A 23,620-nucleotide genomic window follows, 5' to 3' on the forward strand; every position below is an offset into this window, starting at 1 on the left:
TAGATAGATAGATAGATAGATAGATAGATAGATAGATAGATAGATAGATAGATAGATAGATAGATAGATAGATAGATAGATAGATAGATAGATAGATATTGCAAACTAACTGATATGCCTCCTATTTCAATTTGATATCTTTTTAAAGTGCTGTGAGATTTTTAAAAATCATCACAAATTTGCAGTAATGCGGTTTTTAATCAGCGCTATTTTCGTTATATTTCAAGGTTTGCTTTTTAACCTAAAACTAATCCAATCGTTATTTCTATTTTTGTTTTTAATAAAACTTCTGCAGATCCAAATTTCTTGCGGTTGATTTTTGTACAGAGGCTTTAGAAATGTATTTTCAAATGAAAGATGCTCATAGGAGTTATTCCTATTGGGATTTTGTTTGTTTGTATTATGATGCAAACATCAAGTGTGTGCATCGGCAAACTTGACATTTTCTACTATTTGGTTTTCTTTCTGTTTTCATATTCTCCTGCTTTTCTCTAAAGAGAAGAAACTAATATTTAAATTGGCCAACTCAAAATAAATGAAAAGAGTAATCTGAGTTTTTGGGTAATGTAATATAAATACTTCTTGTTGCAGGTGCTAAGAGTTGTTCGACTCATAAAGATTTCCCCTGCTTTGGAGGACTTTGTGTATAAAATATTTGGACCTGGTAAAAAACTAGGAAGCCTGGTGGTGTTCACAGCCAGCCTCCTAATTGTCATGTCAGCGATCAGTTTGCAGATGTTCTGCTTCGTGGAGGAGTTAGACCGATTCACCACTTTTCCTCGGGTATGTAATGAGGCAGATTTTTTCTTATTAAAATATAGCCATGATATTGTACTGTACATTGAAGAAATCTCCCATCAAACATAATTTTTTTTTATTACATCAGAGCAGATAAAGACAACAGAAGTTTTCTTTTTTTTTCACTTGTAATTTATATTAGAATTCTAAAGTAGTCAAATAATATTGTGAGTAAGCGAATGGAGAATTGAAAGTCACACAACAAAAAGGTTGGTCGGGACAAAAAAAAAATACAGATGTAGCCGTCTTTACCTTGACTTTTAATGCATTAAATAAACAATCTTATCTTGACTTTTTCAATGGCTTTTGTTGTGTGATATCACGCTGCAGCAAGTTATCAGAATCAAGTTAAAGATGGCTACATCTGTAGATAGGTGGCGAGATAGGTAATGTGGTATAAACTTAATTCATTAATATAAATTTAATTAATTGGGCTCATAGAACCCATTCCACCAAATGCCTTTATCACCATGTTTATGTCACAGTGGGAAGTCCAACTGAATGTTAAAGAAATACTTCAACATTTTCACTCACAGCTTCCCATTCAGGTATATTTCTTTGAACGCTATTTCTTGCAATTAAAATTTTATACAGGCACAGGAAGTTTCAGTGGCAACGACATACCCCACAGGACCATGCATATTTAGATTTAGCTTCTGATGACTCTTTGTGTCTTTTGCTAGGCAAAGGGTCCTTCAGTTAAAGGGATTGTCCACTTTCTTTCTTTTTTTAATTTGTTTTATTTAAAGCGTTACAAACAGAATAAAGATACATATCGACATAGGTTTTCAATTCACAAACCAGAGGATATGACAAAGCATAGAGATTAGAAACATTCTAAGTGCAATAGCAACATTTCCAAAGATGTTTATAGTTATAAATCAGTATTAACAGAAAAAACAAAACATGTTGTCTGTGCCACCTTATAGTATATGCCCAAACAGAGAACAGTACATACACATCAGAACAGATAAGAAAACAGCATCATAAAAAATCTCAAGGACCTCATCAAGTGTCTCCCGCATCAATAGAATCAGTGGTGTCCAACCAGGAGCCCCAAATTTTCTGGAACTCATCAGGACAGCCCCTATGTTTATACACTAGTTTTTCATGATGGTATTCACCAACGTCTTCCATTGTGAAAGCGATGGTGGCCTGTCCGCCATCCAATGTATAGCTATAATTTTCCTAGCCAAAAATAAAGACTCTCTCAAAAACATGCGTGTATAATATGGCCATTGATCTTCATCTAAAATACCCAGCAACGCAATTTTGGGAGAAGGAGGCAAAGGGATTGGTAAAAGGGACGTGAGAAAGTTAAAGACGTGACCAAAAGGTAGAAATGTAAGGGCAATCCCACATAAGGTGGCAGAAATCCGCCTCCAAACCATAACATCTGTGACACGCCGAGGTGGGCAGTCTGCCCATTCTTTGTACAGGTGTTAAATATGCCTGGTGGATCAGCTTATTATTAATTGCCGGAAAAACTGTTAAATGAGAGCTGAAGACATAATTTTTATCGTCAGGAGTAAGATCAGGGATTTGTAGAAACCACCTATCAAACACCAGTAAATGCGTTGAGGACACTTTCACTGATAACAAATGAGTGTACAATGCAGATATGAGCCTCCTCGGACCCTGTGATTTTAATATGACTATCTGGGGTTATACAGATATAGCTATAGCATGAGGTGGGAATTGAGATTGGAAAGCGTCGCTGAGCTGAAAGTAGCAGTACCATTGCAAAAGAGGAAGAGCATGTAGCTCCTGTAACTGAAGCAAAATGAGATATGACCCCTCCCTAAACACATATCCCACCGTCGTCACTCCCTGTCTCTGCCAAAACTGAGGATCAGGCATGGTTAATAAGGATGGTAAAGTAGGGTTATGTCACAAAGGTAAATCTGTAAGGGTATCTCTAAAATGCAACACGGTCTTAGAAGCTCGCCAAACCATCAATGCTACTCTTTGCAGAGGAAGAACCTCAGTTGATCGAGTAAATTGAGGGTATTCTAAGTGACTAATCAGACTATTACCAGTCACCAGGGAAGCAATCAAGCGAGTCTAGTCCAAGGAAGGCACATCTAGAAACCAGTCCCGCAATCCCCGCAACTGGCCTGCTAGGTAACACAGGTAGAGATCCGCCAAAGCCATACCACCATCTGCTTTGGGACGCTGTAGGGTAACCAATTTAAGTTTAATAAACGTAATAATTAAGGAATTCAAGGAACGAAAATAAGACTGGGGAACCGAAACCTACATATCCTGTAAGTGGTATAAGCACTTTGGCTGAATGACCATCTTAATAAGGTTAATGCCTCCCGCCACTGACAGAGGCAGTTTAGACCACAATTTTAATCTAGTTTCTACATGGGTTAAAAGTGGAGCAAGAGAAGTGGCCTTCACTTTAGTATGCTTAAGAACCATAACAACTCCTAAATATGTAAATTTGGTAACCACGGCCAAGCCACATTGGGAAAAGAATCAGAGGGGATGCCATTGTCCACCACATTAGCCATAGGAGATTTATAAAGAAGTTGGATCCATGAGATAAATTTAGGTCCAAAGCGGTGAAGGCAGGCCAGAAACAAGGACCACTCAACAGAGTCGAACGCCTTCATAGTATCTAATGAGGAGACAGCCCAAGACAAATTACGCATTCTACCCAGCTGAATAAATGTCTGTACACGTTTAATATTTATAGTAGTAGATTTACCGGGCATAAATCCAGTTTGATCAAGGTGAATAATCATTCGAATAACTTGATTCAGTCGTTTGGCTAGGATCTTAGTTAGGATTTTATAGTCTACATTAACTAGGGAAATTGGTCCATAAGAACCACAATCAACAGGGTCTTTATCCGGCTTCAGTAGCACTATAATAGAAGCATCATAAAAAGTAGAGGGAAGTGAGTGGGTGAGTAAAGCCTGGTTAAGAGTATCTAACAACATGGGGCCCAAGTGTTCCTGATACCTCTTATAAACTTCAACAGGGAGCCCATCAGGACCTGGGGATTTATGGAGAGCAATTTCCCGAATAGCCTCCTGAAGTTCCGCCATCGTAATAGGGGATTCAAGCAATGTGACCTGCAAAGGAGACAGGGTGGGAAAAGTCAGATCACTCAAATAATCTAATACGTCTGTCATGGTATGGTTAGTGGTGGAACTATATAAATCGCATAGTAATTTCTAAATCTGTTGGCAATGGCATCCCCCTCCATCAATATACGACCATCAGAATCCTGAATTTTCAAAACTGAATTAGAGGTGTTATTGTGTCTAATTAAGTGGGCCAATAAGTGACTGGATTGATTACCCATCTCAAAATAATAAAAAACAATTTACGCTTAGTCTTGAGGTAAAGTACATGTTTATATAATCGAGTGAAATGTTACCAACTAGCCTTGTGTGTGTCTGTGGGATCAGAAATATACATCAACTCTGCGGATGTCACACAGTCTTCCGCCTCCCTCTCAGAGTGAGACGTACACTACCGTTCAAAAGTTTGGGGTCACCCAGACAATTTTGTGTTTTCCATGAAAACTCACACTTATATTTATCAAATGAGTTGCAAAATGACTAGAAAATATAGTCAAGACATTGACAAGGTTAAAAATAATGATTTTTATTTGAAATAATAATTTTTTCCTTCAAACTTTGCTTTCGTCAAAGAATGTTCCATTTGCAGCAATTACAGCATTGCAGACCTTTGGCATTCTAGCTGTTAATTTGCTGAGGTAATTGGGAGAAATTTCACCCCATGCTTCGAGAAGGCCCTCCCACAAGTTGGATTGGTTTGATGGGCACTTCTTGCGTACGATACGGTCAAGCTGCTCCCACAACAGCTCTATGGGTTTGAGATCTGGTGACTGCGCTGGCCACTCCATTACAGATAGAATACCAGCTGCCTGCTTCTTCCCTAAATAGTTCTTGCATAATTTGGAGGTGTGCTTTGGGTCATTGTCCTGTTGTAGGATAAAATTGGCTCCAATCAAGCGCTGTCCACAGGGTATGGCATGGCGTTGCAAAATGGAGTGATAGCCTTCCTTATTCAAAATCCCTTTTACCTTGTACAAATCTCCCATTTTACCAGCATCAAAGCAACCCCAGACCATCACATTACCTCCACCATGCTTGACAGATGGCGTCAGGCACTCTTCCAGCATCTTTTCAGTTGTTCTGCGTCTCACAAATGTTCTTCTGTGTGATCCAAACACCTCAAACTTAAATTCGTCTGTCCATAACACTTTTTTCCAATCTTCCTCTGTCCAATGTCTGTGTGCTTTTGCCCATATTAATCTTTTCCTTTTATTAGCCAGTCTCAGATATGGCTTTTTCTTTGCCACTCTGCCCTTAAGGCCAGCATCCCGGAGTCGCCTCTTCACTGTAGACGTTGACACTGGCGTTTTGCGGGTACTATTTAATGAAGCTGCCTGTTGAGGACATGTGAGGCGTCTATTTCTCAAACTATAGACTCTAATGTACTTGTCCTGTTGCTCAGTTGTGCAGCGGGGCCTCCCACTTCTCTTTCTACTCTGGTTAGAGCCTGTGTGTGCTGTCCTCTGAAGGGAGTAGTACACACCGTTGTAGGAAATCTTCAGTTTCTTGGCAATTTCTCGCATGGAATAGCCTTAATTTCTAAGAACAAGAATAGACTGTCGAGTTTCACATGAAAGCTCTCTTTTTCTAGCCATTTTGAGAGTTTAATCGAACCCACAAATGTAATGCTCCAGATTCTCAACTAGCTCAAATGAAGGTCAGTTTTATAGCTCCTCTAAACAGCACAACTGTTTACAGCGGTGCTAACATAATTGCACAAGGGTTTTCAAGTGTTTTCTAATCATCCATTAGCCTTCTAACACAGTTAGCAAACACGATGTACAATTAGAACACTGGAGTGATGGTTGCTGGAAATGGGCCTCTTTACACCTATGTAGATATTGCATTAAAAACCAGACGTTTGCAGTTAGAATAGTCATTTAGCACATTAACAATGTATAGAGTGTATTTCTGAATAATTTAATGTTATCTTCATAGAAAAAAACTGTGCTTTTCTTTCAAAAATAAGGAAATTTCTAAGTTACCCTAAACTTTTGAACGGTAGTGTAGATTTTTTTAATATAAGAAATTGTAGAACGCAAACAACCACGCAAGTAAGCCTTAAAGGTATCCCACTTCAAGGTATGAGAAATAGGTGCATCATGTATTTGCAAAAATTTTATAATTTGATCTGGGATGCGATCAGAGGGTCCAACCAGAAAGGATGCAACTTCCAAGTAGGCAACCATCGCTGTCCAGGAAATTCCAACCTAACCAGTATCGCACTGTGGTCCGAGATACCCCTGGGAGAGTGTGATATGGAGGACACATAAAGAGATAAGGTAGGAGAACCAAAAACATAATCAATCCTGGAGAGAGCGTGTCTCCCAGAGGAATGACAATTGTATTCCAAAACCTGCGGATGAAAATGTCTCCAGAAATAGATCAATCCAGCCCACACCTTCTATCAGCTGACACAGAGGAGTAGTGGGTTTTAAATTATGGACAGGATCATGTGAGAAACGGTCCATAGACGGGGACATTACTTGATTAAAATCACCCATGCACAAAAAAGAAGAGGTAGGAAGCTGATGTGCAAAATCAATAGCTGCTTGACGGATGGAGGTATTAGCATGTGGTGGATTATATATATATATACGGAGAATAGCATATGGCTTAGTGTCTATTTTAGCATAAACAAAAACGAAACGACTGGCTGGGTCTCTGCGTGTTTATAAAGGATTCCATCGTACAGTGCGATGTATCAGCAGGGAAACCCCTCTAGAATAAAGGAGTGGCATGCCCATTGTATCCAAGATTTCTTAAGATAATTAGATGTTTCACTAGTGAGGTGAGTCTCCTGTAAACAGATTAGGTGGGGGCTGGATTGCCTAATATGAGCGAACACCGAGGCTCGCTTAGACACAGTAATATAAATTCCTCTTGAGGACTTTTATTGCTTCCAATTTTGCCCTGATGTACACCAACAGATTGATTGAACAAATAGAGAAGGGAGGGGAAGGAGTGGGGAGAAGAAGGGCAAGAAGCATAGAGATCAACTGATCTCTTGGATTGATTAATAGAAATTAGATATTAAGACGCGCGTTTCGTTGACGTCAGTCAGCTTCATCTAGGGGCATGGGCGCTCAGTTTCTGGCGTCCTTTATGTTGGGAGTTGTGATTGACAGCTGTCATGGCCAATCAAAACGCAGTAAAATAAAGATAATGTTTAATTGATAAAAAACTCCCACACGTTGGAGCTAATAGTCTCAAAAATAATAAAAAGGAAAGATTAATATCATGCAGGACCTGGGGCAGGAAGTGAGTGACGACACAGCGTGATCTCTCGAGAACACGCTGTGTGTCTGCACTGCCAGAAGCTGGGCGTTCTGAAGAGAAGTGGATGATACTTCTCGTCAGAACGCCCAGCTAGTAAAAGAAGTAAACACGCCCAGATGTTACACACATAATACACGCCCAGTTGGACTTTTACTTTAAACACGCCCAGTTGGACTTTAGCAAGCCTCATTTGCATAAATACAAAAATGGTCATAACTTGGCCAAAAATGCTCGTTTTTTAAAAATAAAAACATTACTCTTATCTACATTGCAGCACCGATCTGCTGCAATAGCAGATAGGGGTTGCAAAATCTGGTGACAGAGCCTCTTTAAAGAAAAACAAAAGAAAACACATCTTGAGTTTGCCAAATAGAATATGGCAGACTCACCAAACACATGGAAGAAGGTTCTCTGAATTTTTTGGGCTATAATGGAAAATGCTGTGTGTGGTGCAAACCTAACACTTCTCACCACCCCAAGAACACTATTCCCACAGTAAAGCATGGTGGTGGCAGCATCATGCTGTGGGGATGCTTTTCATCAGCAGGGCTGGAAAACTGGTCAGAATTGAAGTAAAGATGAATGGCAGTGATCAAAAGCAATACTTTAGGAAAACCTGGTTCAGTTTGTCAGAGGTTTGAGACTGGGACAGAGGTTTTCCTTCAAGCAGGACAGTGACCCTAAACATACTGCTATAGCTACATTGGAGTGGTTTAGGGGGAAACATTTAAATGTCTTGGAATGGCCTAGATAAAGCCCAGACATCAATCCTATTAACAATATGTGGCAAAAATGAAAGGCTATAGACACCTTTGAACTGAATTTTTTTTATTGTTTGTCTCCTAAATCCAACTTGTTAAATAGCATTGATTAAAAATGTCCTACCGTTTGGCTGCTGTAGAGTCTGTGTAACTCCTGTAGACAGCTGTCCTTCTGCAAATTCTAACTCAAATACGCCAGTCCACTGCTCCTGGAAGCTGACTTAACTGCTCTCCCCTCCCTTCTCTCAGGGGTGAATACTTATGCAAGGCACTGTATATCAATACCTCTTCTTCACCTTAGACCACCAGAGGTACTGTATTAGATAATTAGATATTACTTCTAAGCCACTCTAAACCATGAAGAGTATGATTATACTCACAGGAGGTCAGGCGGCTTGTGTGATAGCCGGACCGCAAATGAAATAGAATATACTGTTAGTTGTGTTAAAGTTAGGTTATAGGTAAATCAGTCATCTGATTTATGTTGGCGTCTTTGTGGCCAGGTGGGTAAGATTTACCATATATTTTGGGGATGTCCCCTTATATCCACTTTTTGGAATGAAGTTTTCCAACTACTTTTGGCGGTTACCGGAATACCCATAGGTAAGGATCCTGTCTTGGCTCTTCTGTCATTGGAGATAGAGAAAGTACCGACCTGATTTTCGATGCCTAGTGTGTCATGTTCTTCTCACAGCCAAACTTTTGATAGCTAAGGCCTGGAAGTCTTCGACGTCCCCTTCTTCATGCAGAGAAGACATTGCCAAAGTGTCAACACATTGCATATATGAACGTCTGTTCTATCTTAGGCAAAATAGATATGCTTCCTTTATTGCCTTCTGGAACCATTGGATACTGTATAATAATGTGGCAGTCGATATTGCACCTTTCCTTCCCTCTCCTGATCTCTCCTTCTTGGTTAATTGTTCAGTTATTTGGATATGATTGGACCGTGCTCTTCGAATTAATGTGGCATAGGTTTTCCAATGTACCGAGTATTTGTTAAAATTTTTGTATTTGAGATATTTCAATAAGAATTGAATGTTGAAAAAACTATAACGCCCGACGCTCGTTTCGCCGGTATTTCCGGCTTTTTCTAGGGGCCTCTAGAAGAAGTCGGAAATACCGGCGAAACGCGTTATAGTTTTTAGTTGCCCTATAACCTATCTTTAACACAACTAACAGTCATTTCTATAACTATAACAGTCATAACTATTTCATTTGCAGTCCGGCTATCACACAAGTCGCCTCACCGTTTACGCTCTGATCGAGGGCGGGGTTACTGGAGGGCAGGGCAGCAGCACACAGCGCTTCTCACAGCCTCCATCCAGTCTGCTCTTCCCATTGCTCCATTCCTTCCTCCGTTCAACCCACGGGCGGAGGAGGATTAGCGCTGGTCAACAGCGTCAGTGCTCGGGCACACAGCCTAAGAGCCTTTGGCAGTACATCTTTACTTGCGGTCCGGCTCTCACATAAGCCTTTTGATCGCCTCTGCTCTGGCCAAGAGCGGAGTAACTGGAGGGCAGGGCAGCAGCACATCATGCTTCTCACAGCCTCCATCTAGCCTGTTCCTTCCTATCACTCGCATGCTTCTTCCGTTCATCCCACGGGCGGAGAAGGCTTAGCACTGGTTAGCATCAGCCAGTGCTCGGCCACACAACCATAGCGCTTTTGGTAGTACATCTGACAGGGAGATGGCCCTATAATTAATCTCTACAGCCATTTTTGTATGCATGGCCAACATTAATAGATTACTTTAGTATAGCAAGGTTGGGCACATATTAGTAACCAGGTTTAATTGTTCCCTTTAGATGCAGAAAAATAGGGGTCTCTGCAATCTTCCAATTTATGCCTACTGTTAATATTTTACTACATTATTTATAATTAATAGAAAAAATATTCCATGTCACATTAATTTTCCCACACACTTTTCCATTCTTCCCCTTTCCCTCCTATTTACAGATTAGTTTTTGTGTAGATGAGACAAAAGTTGTACTCTTTGGACGAAACAGGTTCTGTTACGTCTGATTTAAAAATAAAAAATATAAAATACAGCATTTCGTAGTAATAACGCTATACCAACAGTCAAGCATGGTGGTAGTAGTTGTGTGATGGTGCAGTAGTGCTTTGCCACTCAGAACCTGGAAAACTTACCATTATTGAAAGGAGCCACAAACGCTGCCCTTCAAGATCAGACATCATTCATTGTGTCAAATATGCAATCTTAGAGAACATCTGGCAAATCCCTTTGTTGTCACATTAATATGTGTGTGTATGAACCTTTATTTTAAGAAGCCAAGTCACTGACTTGCTCAATGAAAACCTGTAATGCTTTGTTTGTATGACAGCAGCACACATTCTGCCATTCTTCAACTGTTATTTTTAGTTTGATTGAGCACAAATCATATAGAATATTAGAAACATTGCCCTTGATCCTTGAATGTCTCTATGTAATATCTAGTTGATAGAACAGGCAACTCTTGTTCTAAAGGGCATTGTTGTTATATAAACAAAATAAGGTGTCACCCCCCAGCAAATTGCAAATTTGTGCTAAGCAATCTGATGTAATGATTTGTGAAAGTCCAGGTTTACAGGAACATTGTCAGTTCTGATCAAGCTGTTAGTAAACTGTTTAAAATAAATGTAGACATGTTTAGCCTGGATCTGTCAGACACAGTTTTGTTTATTCTTGTGTCCCTAAAGTATAAAAAGCAAAAAACAAAAACACATTGTATTTTGTAAAAAAAAAAAAAAAAAAAGTGTATATGTGTGTGTTTATAACATGACTAGGGTGTCGAGTCGTTTATGCAAATATAAATCCCAATCACCTAGATCTTATTATTTCCCCCCCCCCCCAACATCAAAGAAAGACTCGAGACTGGAGGTTGGATAAATTGGCCACAGCAGCCATTTTATTAGAAAAGGTTTTGACGGCAATCTTCCCCACCAATTTACCTCCAGCTGTAACCCTGGCTAGGAGGAACCGTTAAGCCCAGCAGATGCCATAATGTAATCACCAATGATTCCTAAAAGATAACACCCTATGGCACCCTACACCATCAAGCTGGACAGTGTAAGCCACACCTTTAAATTACGGGAGATACATACCTGCGATGCGTTCCCCCACCACTTTTTTTCCACCAACTCTAAGGACTCCCCCCAGCCACAACGAGGAGGCCTTGACACACTCAAGCCTGAATCACGCCACACCAAAACAGCCCACTCAATGCCATTTTACAGCGCCAAGCACCACATGTCCATGCCCACGTCATTCAGGTGCAATCCATCCTCTCTCCAGAAACCACCATCTCTTGCTTCTAAGTAAACAGTGCCGCACACATATGACGCCATTCTGAGCAACAAAGCCGGAAACAGCCCTATTGACCTTGATCTGGGCTTTATTAAGCTGCTCAACAAGGCGAGCGAGGAGCCAGTTCTTCCTGCCCACAATATCTGTGCAGACAGTGACTAAACCTGGGTGCAAAGACCATAAGCGCAGCAGTGCGTGCTTCACATCCCAAAGAAGCTCATGGAATGGGCGGGCCCCTAGATCATTGCCCCCAACATTGAAGACAAGGGTGTCGGGGGGAGCGGTCCAGTTGAGAACACACCTGGAATTCGGGCAGAACCCAACCTCACAGCATACCTCGAAAACCAAGCCAGTGTATCGATGCAGTGTCAGGAGAAAAAGCAAGTTGCAGGGCCATTAGACTTAAGATCTGCCCTGAGGACAACCCAATACACATAAGAATGCCCCATGATCCAGATAAGGCAAGGACGGAGACCTAAAAACTGTAAACCAGAAAAAAAAAACAGCTTTAGCCACAGCGCAACCACACACACATATCCCCAAAATGAACAACACATACAATAGAACAGTCAGCAAATGAAAGATCAGACATGTGACAGAAGATGGCGACGCGCATAGGATCGGAACCTCACCGATTCCCAATGCCCAATACACCGCACTCCCGCCTCATCCAGACCCCACTGAACCACTTCAGTAGCAGCTGCAATGCGAAAAGAATGAGACGAAAAGTGATCAACGCTAACACCACCAATTTCCAGACACTTCTGGAACACTGCAGTAAGCTGTTATCCAGACAGAAAAGAACCGTCTCGCATGCACCCATTCCAAAAACCGAAGGCAAAGCACCGGGCAAACCTCTACCTCTTGTACAGCAAAAAGCACAATATGTCTACCCCTGCCAAACTGATCCGTTTTCATATGGCGCAGGCAAATCTCAACCCTATCATCGTATATGTCCACATCCTGCGGAAGCAAAACCCCAGGACACCACGTGCTGGGAGAAACCAGTTCACCCAACCGAAGAGCCAAGGAGAAAGCAAGCTAAAATAGCCGAATCTCATATGGAGAACGGAAAACTGACCCGACCCAAACCCGCAACCGCACCAATAATTGAAAAGAAATCGGACGCCTCTGATCCCTGACTGCAAATCCCTTATGAAAACCCTTCAATGCCTGTCCCACCAGGAAATCCTTTACGACTTTTCTCCACCCCTGCAGTTTAAAACCAAAAGCGTGAGCAGCCACAAAGGGATTCAACCGGGAGACCGACCAACCCGTGTCTGCAGACTGACCCAAAAGAAAAACCTGTCATCATTCGACCTAACATCACCCAACGATTGTACCCCCTCATCTGAGCGCCGCCAGTTAGCCGCATACGATGACCACGTACGACGACTATGTACTGCCCGTGTCACGATCTAGTGGTATGTGGACCTACGAGGTCGCTCTGCCATAGCAGAGTGGCAGCTGGCATAATAACAGTCTATGCAAAGTCTTTAGCATAAGAGTACCTGTAAGAGTCCAGACAGTAGCAGAGGCTTTGGTACGGATGGAGCTTGACGGGGCAGATGATGCCAGTAGTGGCAGATGATACCAGATGTGGCAGATGACACCAGACAAGACAGATGATACACACGACTCCAGGTACTCTTAGGTACAGGAAACAACAGCAACAGGATACAGGATACGGGAACACATGGAGGTGGATACAACTAAGTGACCGTTTGTGGAACGCACACCACAGAACACAGTCCAGGGCAGGATGGCCGCGCGAGCTGGCGTCTCCGAAGAGGTCTCCCGCTGCTCGATTACCAAGATCGTTCACAAATTCCTGGAAGACCGCGGGAGCGTTACACAGACCGAAGGGCATCACCAGATATTCGTTCTGCCTGTCTCGAGTGTTGAATGCTCTCTTCCACTCGTCACCCTGACGGATTCGGACCATGTTGTAAGCCCCACGCAAGTCCAGCTTAGAGGAAATTTTGGCTTCTTGTATGTTGTCAAATAACTCCGGGATCAGCGGCAATGGATACTTATTCTTAAACGTGATCTGGTTGAGACCACGGTAGTCGATGCAGGTTTGAAGAGATCCATCCTTCTTTATAACAAAGAACACGTCTCTGCCTGGGGAGGAGGACTTTCGTATAAACCCCCTCTCAAGATTCTCCTTGAAATAGGTCAACATAATTTTGACGAAAGTCTTTAATTCTGTGTCTTCCTCTTGTCCCTTTGCGCCTCAGTCCCTTGAGGCTCATATTACCCTTTTACCAAAACCAGGTAAGGATCCAACGACATGCGCAAACTTCAGGCCCATCTCGTTGATTAATGTCGATGTGAACCTCTTTGCGAAATTGATTGCCTCTCGCCTCTCTCCGTTATTGCCTGACTTGATCAAGGATGATCAGGTGGGGTTTGTATGTGGTAGAGAAGCTAGGGATAATACTAACAAGACCCTTCTTTTAACTTCATATTGCCAGGCACGTAAGATACCGATGTGTTTATTCTCGGTTGATGCCGAAAAGGCTTTTGACAGGGTGCACTGGGTGTTTCTCCGTAGTGTCTTGACTCAGGTTGGACTTGGCACCACTGTGGTGGATAGGATTATGGCATTATACCACGGGCCTACAGCTCGAGTTCGAGTTAATGGTCTTTTGTCTAACTCTCTGCCTATTACAAATGGTACGAGACAGGGGTACCCACTCTCGCCTCTGTTATATGTTTTGGTCATGGAACACCTGGTTGTGGCAGTACGGAATAACCCTAGCATCAATAGCATTTGTGTTGGTGCACAACATCACAAACTAGCACTCTACGCTGATGATCTTCTCATGTAAATCATGACTCCTATGATTTCCTTGCCATCTTTGACTGGGGAGTTTGAGCGATTTGGTCATTTGAGTAATTTTAAAGTTAATTACTCTAAATCGGAGGCATTGACTATATCTCTAGACGCCCCTCTTGCTGCTCATCTCGCTCGGGTTTTCCCGTTTAAGTGGCAATCCACGTCCTTAAAATACTTAGGGATACATATCCCCACACATTTGTCTGACTTCTTTGCCTTGAATTACACACCTGTCCTACAGCGTACCTTACGGGAGTTGGTGGCGTATGGAGGGAGTCGCAAGTCGTTGTTTGGGCGTATTAACGCTGTTAAAATGGATATATTGCCCAAATTTCTGTACATATTTCAGACCGTCCCTATTGTGGTGCCCACGGTTTTCTTCCGGACCTTACATAGGGCCATGACCAAATTTGTGTGGGGCTCCTCTAAGCCTCGCATTAGATTTTATGTCCTTAGCCAGTTGAGAGTGGAGGGGGGGCGTGGGCTTGCCGGACTTTAACCCTTTCAAGACCGAGCTCATTTTGGCCTTCAGGACCAGCCCCATTTTTTCAAATCTGACATGTCACTTTATGTGGTAATAACTCTGGAATGCTTTTGCCTATCCAAGCGATTCTGAGATTGTTTTCTCGTGACATATTGTACTTTATATTAGTTGGAAAATTTGGTCAATAAATTTATTGCTTATTTGTGAAAAACACCAAAATTTAGAGAAAATATGCAAAAATTATGATTTTTCTAATTTTAAATGTATCTGCTTGTAAAACAGATAGTAATACCACACAAAATAGTTACTATTTCATATATTCCATATGTCTACTTTATATTTGCATCATTTTTTGAACATTATTTTATTTTTCTAGGACGTTACAAGGCTTAGTACTGTACCAGCAATTTCTCACATTTTCAAGAAAATTTCAAAAGCCGATTTTTACAGGGACCAGTTCAGTTCTAAAGCGGTTTGAGGGCCTTATGTACTAGATAGACCCCATAAATCACCCAATATTAAAAACTGCACCCCTCAAAGTATTCAAAACAGCATGCAGAAAGTTTCTTAACCCTTTAGGCGTTTCACAGGAATTAAAGCAATGTAGAGGGGAAATTGACAAATTGTATTTTTTTTGCTGCAATTCATTTGTAATACATTTATTTATTGGAGTTTGCCTGTGAAAGTGAAAATCTACTTTTTTTCTGAAAAAATATAAAAAAAAATATTTCAAGGAATAAAGAATAAAAAGCACCCCAAAACTTGTAAAGCTACTTCTCCCGATTACAGCAATACCCCATATGTGGTACTAAACTTCTGTTTGGACCCACGGCAGAGCTCAGAAGGGAAGGAGCGCCATTTGGATTTTGAAGCGCAGATTATGCTGGATTGGTTTTCAGTGCCATGTCGCGTTTGCAACGCCCTGGAGGGAGCAAAGCGGTGAAAACCCCCCAAAAGTGACCCCATTTTGTAGACTACACCCCTCAAGGAATTTTTCTAGGGGTATAGTTAGCATTTTGACCCCACAGTTTTTTTTGCTGAATTTAGTGGAATTAGGCCGCGAAAATGAAAAATTTTTTTCTGAAAAAACATAGAAATGTTTAATTTTTACAATTAATAAAGGAGAAAAATCACTCCAAAATTTGTAAAGCAATTTGTCCTGATTACAGCAATACGCCATATGTGGTAATAAACTGCTGTTTGGACCCACGGCAAGACTCAGAAGGGAAGGAACAATATTTGGCTTTTGGAGTTCAAATTTAGCTGGAATGGTTTTCGGGTGTCATGTCGGATTTGCAAAGCCCCTGAGGTACCAAAACAGTGGAAACCTCCCAAAAGTCCCTTTAGGGGACTGGAACGAGCGATCATTAGGTCGCTGGTACAATACACTGCAGTACTAATGTATTGCAGTATAATATCATTTTTACAGGCTCCTGTAACGGCGCGATCACTGTTCCTGTCCATTAGTCCCGGGTGTCAGCTGTAATACACAGCAGACACCTGCAGAATATGGAGCGAGTACAGCGCATGAGCCAGCTCCAAATATAACCCCCCGCACCACGACATGCTATTAAGTCGTGGTGCGCGAATGCGTTAATGCGCAGCGGATGGTGCAAAGTGAAAATTTTCCACTGATATGCCATTTTAATGCACAATATGTTGTGCCCAGTTTGTGCCACTGAAGACAAATACCTCATACAATGTTGAGCGTGTTCTCCCGGATATAAAATATCATATATGTGGCCGTAAGCTGGTGTTTGAGCACGCTGTGGGGCTCAGAAGGGAGGGAGCGTCATTTGGCTTTTGGAGCGCAGAGTTTGCTTGGTAACTGTCCTGTTTTGGGTTTTGCTGGTATTTCAGTTTATGATGTGGGGGTATGTGTAAATTGGGCAGAGTACATCAGGACATAATAAGAGGGTATAATAATTCGGTAAATAAATAATAATCCGCAGATATGTGGCCAATGTCGCACTGATAAATGGCGCCCAAACGTATCCGCTTTTGGACACTGCACAATTTCTGTCGCTATATTCTGAGAGCCAGAACTTTTTTCTTTTTTCTTCACCAGAGCCGTGCGAGGGCTTATTTGTTGCGGGACAATCTGTAGTTTTCTTTGGTACCATTTAGGGTACATGTGATTTTATTATCACTTTTTATTAGGTTTTTTTTGTCAAGCAAAGTGACAAAAAAACAAATTTTCTTGTTTCTTGTCTTTTTTTTTTTTACACTTTTCACCGTGCGCTATAAATGACATTTTACTTTATTCTGCGGGTCGATACGATTACGGCGATACCAGATGTATATAGTTTTTTTATGTTTTGTGGCATTTGCGCAATAAAATCACTTTTCGATAAAATTATTTATTTTTTGTGTCACCATATTCTGAGAGCCATAACTTTTTTATTTTTCAGTCAAAAAAGCTGTGTAAGGGCTTGTTTTTTGCGGGACGGGTTGTAGTTTTTATTGGTACTATTTTAGGGTACATGCGACTTTTTGGTCACTTTTTATTCTATATTTTTGGAGGGTTGATGACCAAAAAAATAGTGATTCTGACATAGTTTTAAAATTTTTTTTTTTGCGCTGTTCACCGTGCAGGAAAAATAATATTATAGTTTTATTGTTTGGGTCGTTGTGAATGCGGTGATACCAAATATGTGTACTTTTTTAACATTTTCATTTTTTTCCTATAATAAAAGACTTATTATAGGAAAAAAAGCATTTTTTTTAAATTACTTTTATAACTTGTTTTTACACTTTTATAAAACCTTTTTATTACTTTATTTTTTACTTGAAGATTGGCAGCACTGATCGCTGCTATAATACATTACACTACCTAGGTAGTGTAACGTATTATAAACTGTCAGTGTGACGCTGAGAGTCACACTGACAGGAAGCTTATGAGGACCGGCCTCCGGCTGGTTCTCATAGGCTGCTGTGCATGGCAGACCCGGGGGCCGTTGTATGGCCTCCGGTTCTGCCTTATAACCGACTGCAGCACCCGCAATCGGTCCCCGGGAAAGTTTGTTGTAGCAACAAACTTTCCAGTTTGTTGTAGTAACAAACTTTCCAGTTGGTTGCTACAACAAACTTTCCCTGCAATCACATGACTGGGACCTGAATCAATTAGGTCCCGGTCATGTCTCCGGGACCAGAGGCAGGGGTTAACAGTGCGATCCGGGTGTCAGGGCTACTCTGAGACACCCGGATCGCGCTTTTAACACCCACCGTGAATTCACGTCGGCGCTGCACAGAGCCCAGCAAGCGCCGACATGAATATACAGTGGGCGGTCGGGAAGCGGTTAAACGTTTAAACGTTACCATCAAGCTGCGCATTGAGAAGGGTATGTCTTCTCTTGCATTGTCCTCTTTGCCTTGGCTCCCAGCGACCAACGTCTTCTCTGCCTTTCCTCAATCATTTCAGTTTCTTGTAGTTTGGGAACGAATCATTGGTACTCTGGACCTTGCTCACAGTCCAGGTCCTTTGGCTCCTCTTTTTGATAACCCTTCCTTCCCTCCGGCTGTCAGTGTGGACTCATTCCTCTGTTGGGGGAGACAGGATGGCGTATATTTGGCTCAGACCCTTACACCTGAAGGTGCAATTTTGTCGCTTACTGCTGTCTCTGGGGCCTCCCCGGGGAGACGTTCAATATGGTGGTCCTATTTTCAGCTGCGTTCATATCTCTCTTCCATGGGTGATTGTCTTGTGTTGCTCCAGGATAAGACTCCTTTGGAACATTATCTGTCTTTGACTTCTGCTCCTTCTCACATGCTGTCCTATTTGAATGGGATCCTCCGACCTGGTTACTCTTATTCTCAATTGACATTTACTACAGCTTGGGATGAATAAATGGGGGTTCGACACTCTGAGGAGGATTGGGGGACCTCTTTCTTCTTGGCTCATAAGTTACCGACTTCTTGTTTTGTTCAGGAGAAATACTATAAAATACTTACCAGATGGTACCGTTGTCCTTCCTTTCTGCATAGGATATTTCCTGATGTGTCTGCTGATTGTTGGAGGTGTGGGGAGGCTCCTGGAACTATGTTGCATATTTGGTGGGATTGCCCCAAGCTCCGTCCCTTTTGGGGGAAAATTTTTGATCTTGGAAACAAGCTTTTTGACATGGACGTTCCTACTTCGCCTTCTATTGGATTGCTTTCCATGGTTCCTGGATCACTCCCACACCTCAAAAAGGGTGTCTTTAGGCATTTTCTGACTGCATCTAGAACTGTAATCCCCGTCATTGGAAGTCTAGTTCTGTGCCTTCTTTACAGGAATGGGTAACTGAAATTAACGGGATTATGAGAATGGAGGAGTTGATGTCTGCTGATCAGGGTAAGTCCGAGATCTTTGTTCAAACTTGGTCAGTGTGGTCTGGATTTCGGAGTGGTGCTGATCTGTCTCTCTGGTTGGATGGCCTCTTTTGAACGCTCATATCGCCAATTTTGTGTGCTTTTGTCTGTTTGTTTTCACTCTGTTGTCTTGTGTTTGTGTAACTTTGTGTTGAAGTTAACACTTAGGCCTCATTCACACGACAGGGTCCGAGTGTCAGCCGGGAAAATCGGCCGTTTTTGGCCGATTTTCCCGGCCGGTTTGCATCCGATTTGCATCCGTTCCGATTCCGTTCCGGGCCGAGTTGCCGTTTTTACCGGCCGATTTGGACCCGATTTGCATCCGTTTTTTTCCCTGTCCGTTTTAAAATCGGATGAATTTCATTTAAATTTGTTGCCACACACAGCCCTTTGTAGATAATGCCACAGCCCCCCTGGTAGGTAATGCCACCCAGCCCCCTGTAGGGGATGCCACCCAGCCCCCTGTAGGTAATGCCACCCAGCCCCCTGCAGGTAATGCCACACAGCCCCCTGTAGGTAATGCCACCCAGCCCCCTGTAGGTGATGCCACCCAGCCCCCTGTAGGTAATGCCACCCAGCCCCTGTAGGTAATGCCACCCAGCCCCCTGTAGGTAATGCCACCCAGCCCCCTGTAGGCGATGCCACCCACCAGCCCCCTGTAGGCGATGCCACCCACCAGCCCCCTGTAGGTGATGCCACCCACCCTGCCCCCTGTAGGTGATGCCACCCACCCTGCCCCCTGTAGGTGATGCCACTTACCCTGCCCCCTGTAGGTGATGCCACCCACCCTGCCCCCTGTAGGTGATGCCACCCACCCTGCCCCCTGTAGGTGATGCCACCCTGCCCCCTGTAGGTGATGCCACCCTGCCCCTGTAGGTGATGCCACCCTGCCCCCTGTAGGTGATGCCACCAAGTCCCCTGTAGGTGATCCCACACAGCCCCCTGTAGGTTGCACCCACCCCCCCCCCTTCCAGGAGAAGTCACTGACTTCAATGTCCATATATGGACAGTGTAGTCACTGAATTCTCCTGAAGAGGAATTCCCTGCCACAGGTCGGGAATTCGCTTCAGAAGTGAGTGACGTCACTGTGTCCATATATGGACAGTGTAGTCACTCACTTCTCCTGTAGCGGAATCCCCGGCCATAGAGTCGGGGATTCCGCTGCAGAAGTACGTGACTTTGCTGTGTCCATATATGGACAGTGTAGTCATGCACTTCTCCTGTAGCGGCATCCCCGGCCATAGAGTCGGGGATTCCGCTGCAGAAGTACGTGACTTTGCTGTGTCCATATATGGACAGTGTAGTCATGCACTTCTCCTGTAGCGGAATCCCCGGCCATAGAGTCGGGGATTCCGCTGCAGAAGTACGTGACTTTGCTGTGTCCATATATGGACAGTGTAGTCATGCACTTCTCCTGTAGCGGCATCCCCGGCCATAGAGTCGGGGATTCCGCTGCAGAAGTGCGTGACTTCGCTGTGTCCATATATGGACAGTGTAGTCACTCACTTCTCCTGTAGCGGCATCCCCGGCCATAGAGTCGGGGATTCCGCTGCAGAAGTGCGTGACTTCGCTGTGTCCATATATGGACAGTGTAGTCACTCACTTCTCCTGTAGCGGCATCCCCGGCCATAGAGTCGGGGATTCCGCTGCAGAAGTGCGTGACTTCGCTGTGTCCATATATGGACAGTGTAGTCACTCACTTCGCCTGTACCGGCATCCCCGGCCATAGAGTTGGGGATTCCGCTGCAGAAGTGCGTGACTTCGCTGTGTCCATATATGGACAGTGTAGTCACGCACTTCTCCTGTAGCGGCATCCCCGGCCATAGAGTCGGGGATTCCGCTGCAGAAGTGCGTGACTTCGCTGTGTCCATATATGGACAGTGTAGTCACTCACTTCTCCTGTAGCGGCATCCCCGGCCATAGAGTCGGGGATTCCGCTGCAGAAGTGCGTGACTTCGCTGTGTCCATATATGGACAGTGTAGTCACTCACTTCGCCTGTACCGGCATCCCCGGCCATAGAGTCGGGGATTCCGCTGCAGAAGTGCGTGACTTCGCTGTGTCCATATATGGACAGTGTAGTCATGCACTTCTCCTGTAGCGGCATCCCCGGCCATAGAGTTGGGGATTCCGCTGCAGAAGTGCGTGACTTCGCTGTGTCCATATATGGACAGTGTAGTCACGCACTTCTCCTGTAGCGGCATCCCCGGCCATAGAGTCGGGGATTCCGCTGCAGAAGTGAGTGACTTCGCTGTGTCCATATCTGGACAGTGTAGTCACGCACTTCTCCTGTAGCGGAATCCCCAATCCCCGGCCGGGGATTGGGGATTCCGACTCCTACAGCGAGCAATAAAAGACGCTCCTCCTCCTCCTCACATGCACTCTGCACTCTGAGGAGGAGGAGAGAGAGTGCGCGAGCGACGGTAGACCCGGCCATCACTCGGGACACATTCCGGTGATGGCCGGGTATTACCCGGCCCCATAGACTTCTATGGGAGCCGGGCGGCCGGGCACCCGGCTGAAAATAGAGCATGTCCTATTTTTTGACGGGCGGTTTTCCCGGCCGTCAAAAAATCGGTCGTGTGAATAGCCCCATTAGGGGTCTATTATTCCTAATGCAGCCGGGTGCCGGCCGATTTATGAACGGCCGGCACCCGGCCGGGAATCCCTGTCGTGTGAATTCCGCCTTAGAAATTTCATTACTACTCGTTTTTGCGACTGGTTTCCTTACATATTGCACTATTTTGCTTTGGTTATTGTACTGTTACTTACCATTAGATTTTATTATTTTCTTCCTTTTTATTTTTGATGTTTGGGAGGCTACCTCCTACCATTGTTCTTATGTCTCTGTAACATTTTATACAGTGTGAATTTATTGCACTGCGTGCAACCTTTTGAAATTTCGTGAGATGTTTTATATGCTCTGTTTTATATTCTAATAAAATTCTTGATAAAGAAAAAAAAAGAAATAGGTCAACATGGCCTGGGTCTCTGGCAAGGAGGGAGGATATACACATTAACGGGGAGGTGAGGCGTCTGGGACCAGTTCAATCGGACAGTCATAAAACCGGTGAAGAGGGAGCATCTCCGCCTCCTTCTTGCTGAATACGTCTGCAAACCATGCATAGTGAGTGGGTAGTGCCGCTAATGATTGCGGCAGAGGAGGCTGGACAGGATGGATCTATCACAGGCAACAGTGGAGACACTTGGAGCCCCATTGGAGAACTTCTCCGGAATTCCAGTCAAGGACTGGGGCATGCAACCGGAGCCAAGGCAGACCCCGAAAAATACGATTGATGGCTTTAGGCAGGGCAAGGAAAGCAATCTGTTCTGTATGGAGGGCTCCAATTTGGATCCTCAGTGGCTTAGTCTCAGACACAATCGTGTCGGGCAGAGGAAGTCCATTCACCGGGGCAACAGCCAGGGGTCTCTCCAGAGAGACTGTGGGCAACTGGAGACGATCCACTAGGTTATGTTGAATAAAGTTTGCCATGGACCCGGAGTCCAGGTAGGTACAGACATGGTGCGCTCCCTTACCTGACACTATGGTCACGGGAATGGACAGTTTGGGTGATGATGATATAGTTTTTAGCGCCGTTCCATCTAGGGGTATCTCTCCAACCAATTCTAGGCGCTGGAGTTCCCCGGCTTCTGGGGGCACAAACACACAAAATTGCCTCCGAGGCTTCAATACAGACAGAGTACCGAAGTGCATCTGCATTGTTTCTCCTGGACTGACAACTTGAGTCAGTCCACCTGCATGGGTTCCTCTGGCGGGACAATTGATGAGGGCAGCAGGGGTCGCTGGAATGTAGGACCCAGCCTAGGGAATCCTCTATCCCTGCGAGCCTCTTGGGCCTTTTCCTGGATCCTCATGTCAATCCAGGTGACCAGAAGAATGAGAGCATCCAGGGTAAGAGGCAGAACCCAAGCGGCAAGCTTGTCCCTATTGCACGACGACAGTCCCTGCCACTAGGTAGCCACCAAGGCCTCGTTGTTCCAGGCCAGAGTATGAAACTTGATTGCATACTCGCCCACGGAGGTGTCTCCTTGGCGAAGGGTCAACAGAGATGCAGCTGCAGAAGGTGCTCTCCCAGGTTCCTCAAATACTGTGCGCAAAGTCTGTAGGAACATCTGTAGGTTACAGGTCTCCGGTCCCTCACGTTTCCAAATGGGGTTCGCTCATGTCAGGGCCTTGCCAGTAAGGAGAGAGATTATGAAGCCAATCTTCGCATCATCTGAGGGAAATTACCTTGCGTGCAGCCTGTATTGGATCTGGCATTTATTTAAAAATCCCCTGCAGGTCTTCAGGTCCCCAGGCGTAGCGAGGGGTTAGTGGCAGGGAGAGTCTCGGATCGGAACTGACAGGAGAGGTAGTAGAAGGAACAGAAGGAGCAACAGGAGCAGGTGCCGTGAAGACTGCAGCTTGAGCATCCAGACAATGTGCAATGGTGTTCACCGCCTGTAGGAGTCGGTCCTGCCGTGACCGGAGGTCTCGCATGTCTGCCTGCATTAATTGCGAAGCCGTCATGGTCTTGGGTTGACCAGCAGTGTCCATGGCCTGAGCGTACTGTCACAATCTAGGGGTATGTGGACCCACTAGACCGCTCCGCTGTAGCGGAGTGGCAGCTGGCCAAATAACAGTCTATATAAAGCCTATGCAAAGTCTTTAACACAAGAGCCCTTTAAGAGTCCCGACAGTC

General features: G+C 44.1%; 1 protein-coding gene across 3 annotated transcripts in view; it reads left to right on the forward strand.

Annotated features, from left to right (window-relative positions):
* NALCN (sodium leak channel, non-selective) overlaps positions 1 to 23,620 on the forward strand; it is a 722,821-nt gene that overhangs the window by 398,495 nt on the left and 300,706 nt on the right. For all 3 annotated transcript variants that reach the window (XM_075852442.1, XM_075852444.1, XM_075852443.1), the window contains one exon: positions 592 to 783. In XM_075852442.1, the coding sequence (XP_075708557.1) occupies positions 592 to 783 (192 nt within the window). The remainder of the gene's footprint in view (positions 1 to 591; positions 784 to 23,620) is intronic.

Source organism: Rhinoderma darwinii, chromosome 2, assembly GCF_050947455.1.
Source record: "Rhinoderma darwinii isolate aRhiDar2 chromosome 2, aRhiDar2.hap1, whole genome shotgun sequence".
Lineage (NCBI taxonomy): Eukaryota > Metazoa > Chordata > Amphibia > Anura > Rhinodermatidae > Rhinoderma > Rhinoderma darwinii.